Here is a 1380-nt window from a genome sequence, read left to right on the forward strand (position 1 = left end):
CTATTATTATTATTAATTCGACGCCCAGGCCAAAAGAGGTGGTTCAGCCCCCCAGACCCAGATTAACCTCTGAAAACATCCCTGGATGGAGGTTTAGATCTGGTAGAACTAACATTACTCGACGCCTTGGTTTGGAAAAAGGTCAGAGCTTGTCGTACGTACGCTCCAGTCCTCCCCTGGCAGCAAATTCCCATTCCTCCTCCGCCGGGAGCCTCTTCCCTTTCCAGGCGCAGAACGCCTGCGCGTCGTTCCAGCTCACATGCAGCACCGGGTAATCCAGCCTGTCCTTTATGCTGGAGCCAGGACCTGAGGGCTAGGAAGAATTCCATCAAACAGATTTTAATTGATTTTATACACTTTTCAATTAAAAAGGGAATAAAGGACAGAACAGACCAAGGCAGGGAACATGCAGCAACCAGAGATGCTATTTTTTTCCCCATTGTCGGTTGATCAGGTTCAGCACACATTAACACGTGCATGCTCCCAGCATGGAGAGGACTCACCGCACCGGGTTTTTACTCACCTGTCGCCAAAAAGCCTTCTCGATGGGCAGCCACCAAGGGGCAGACTGGGAAAAGAAATGACACCAGATTAAAGCTGAACTGGCGGCACCCCCTCGACACCATCCTACAGCAGCATGTGTAAAGAAGAGCGCTTGTTAGTCTGGAAATGGTTAAATGCTGCGGTTGGAGCCGGGTTATCACAAGCATTTTGATAGTGCTTTCCAACAGAGTAGAGGCATCTGCTTTTAAAAGTGAAAACGGACCAAGAAACCCATGCTGTTTAGATTTTCTGTTTTAAGGTTTCTGAATAAAGTACTTTGAAACGCGCTTTGCTCTCTCCCAGCTCACTGGAGCATCTCATGAGTCCAATCTGACAGTGTTTGGAGAGGATGTAAACAGAGGAGCGCCATAATCAACCCAGGCTCAACCCTGCTGTTAGTTTCCAAAGCAAAACAACCCAAGGCTAAAGAAAAACCACTGAGAATGGCCAGACTTTGCACTGAGAGGCAGCTGCTACTCAGTGGAAAAGCAGTACCGGCAAGGGTCTCCCCTCCTGTTTTTTTTTCACTTAAAACAGAGAGGTCAAACAGGGATGTGACCAGAAATACCATCTCCATCATCATCACTGAAACTCATCCCCGTGGGATTTAGATTTACCTCCAGTTTTTGGGTGACTTTTTTTTTCAGCTCTTCGGATAAGAAATCCTCAAAGACAAAGCTCCAGCCAAATGCTTCTGCTTCTGTTTTGTATTTCTTTTCTCTAACAAACTCCCTGGCATAAATACAACACGCTCAGGCGTCTGGGTAAGAGTTCTTCAAGAGTCACACCACCAAATACAGCGATCTGCACATGCAACAAGTTCAGAGCAAGGCAAAA

At 46.9% G+C, this 1380-nt stretch overlaps 1 protein-coding gene across 1 annotated transcript; it reads right to left on the bottom strand.

The window, feature by feature from the left end:
* Positions 1-142: 142 nt before the first annotated feature.
* On the bottom strand, positions 143-1275 carry LOC104083002 (sulfatase-modifying factor 2-like; the record flags this gene model as incomplete). The annotated part of the gene is made up of 3 exons (XM_009586318.1): positions 143-313; positions 524-568; positions 1161-1275. Coding segments are annotated over 3 exons (331 nt in total), but the record flags the coding sequence as incomplete, so codon positions are not given.
* Between the last annotated feature and the right edge of the window lie 105 nt (positions 1276-1380).

The sequence above is a fragment of the Fulmarus glacialis genome, unplaced genomic scaffold (genome assembly GCF_000690835.1).
Source record: "Fulmarus glacialis isolate BGI_N327 unplaced genomic scaffold, ASM69083v1 C13772287, whole genome shotgun sequence".
Lineage (NCBI taxonomy): Eukaryota > Metazoa > Chordata > Aves > Procellariiformes > Procellariidae > Fulmarus > Fulmarus glacialis.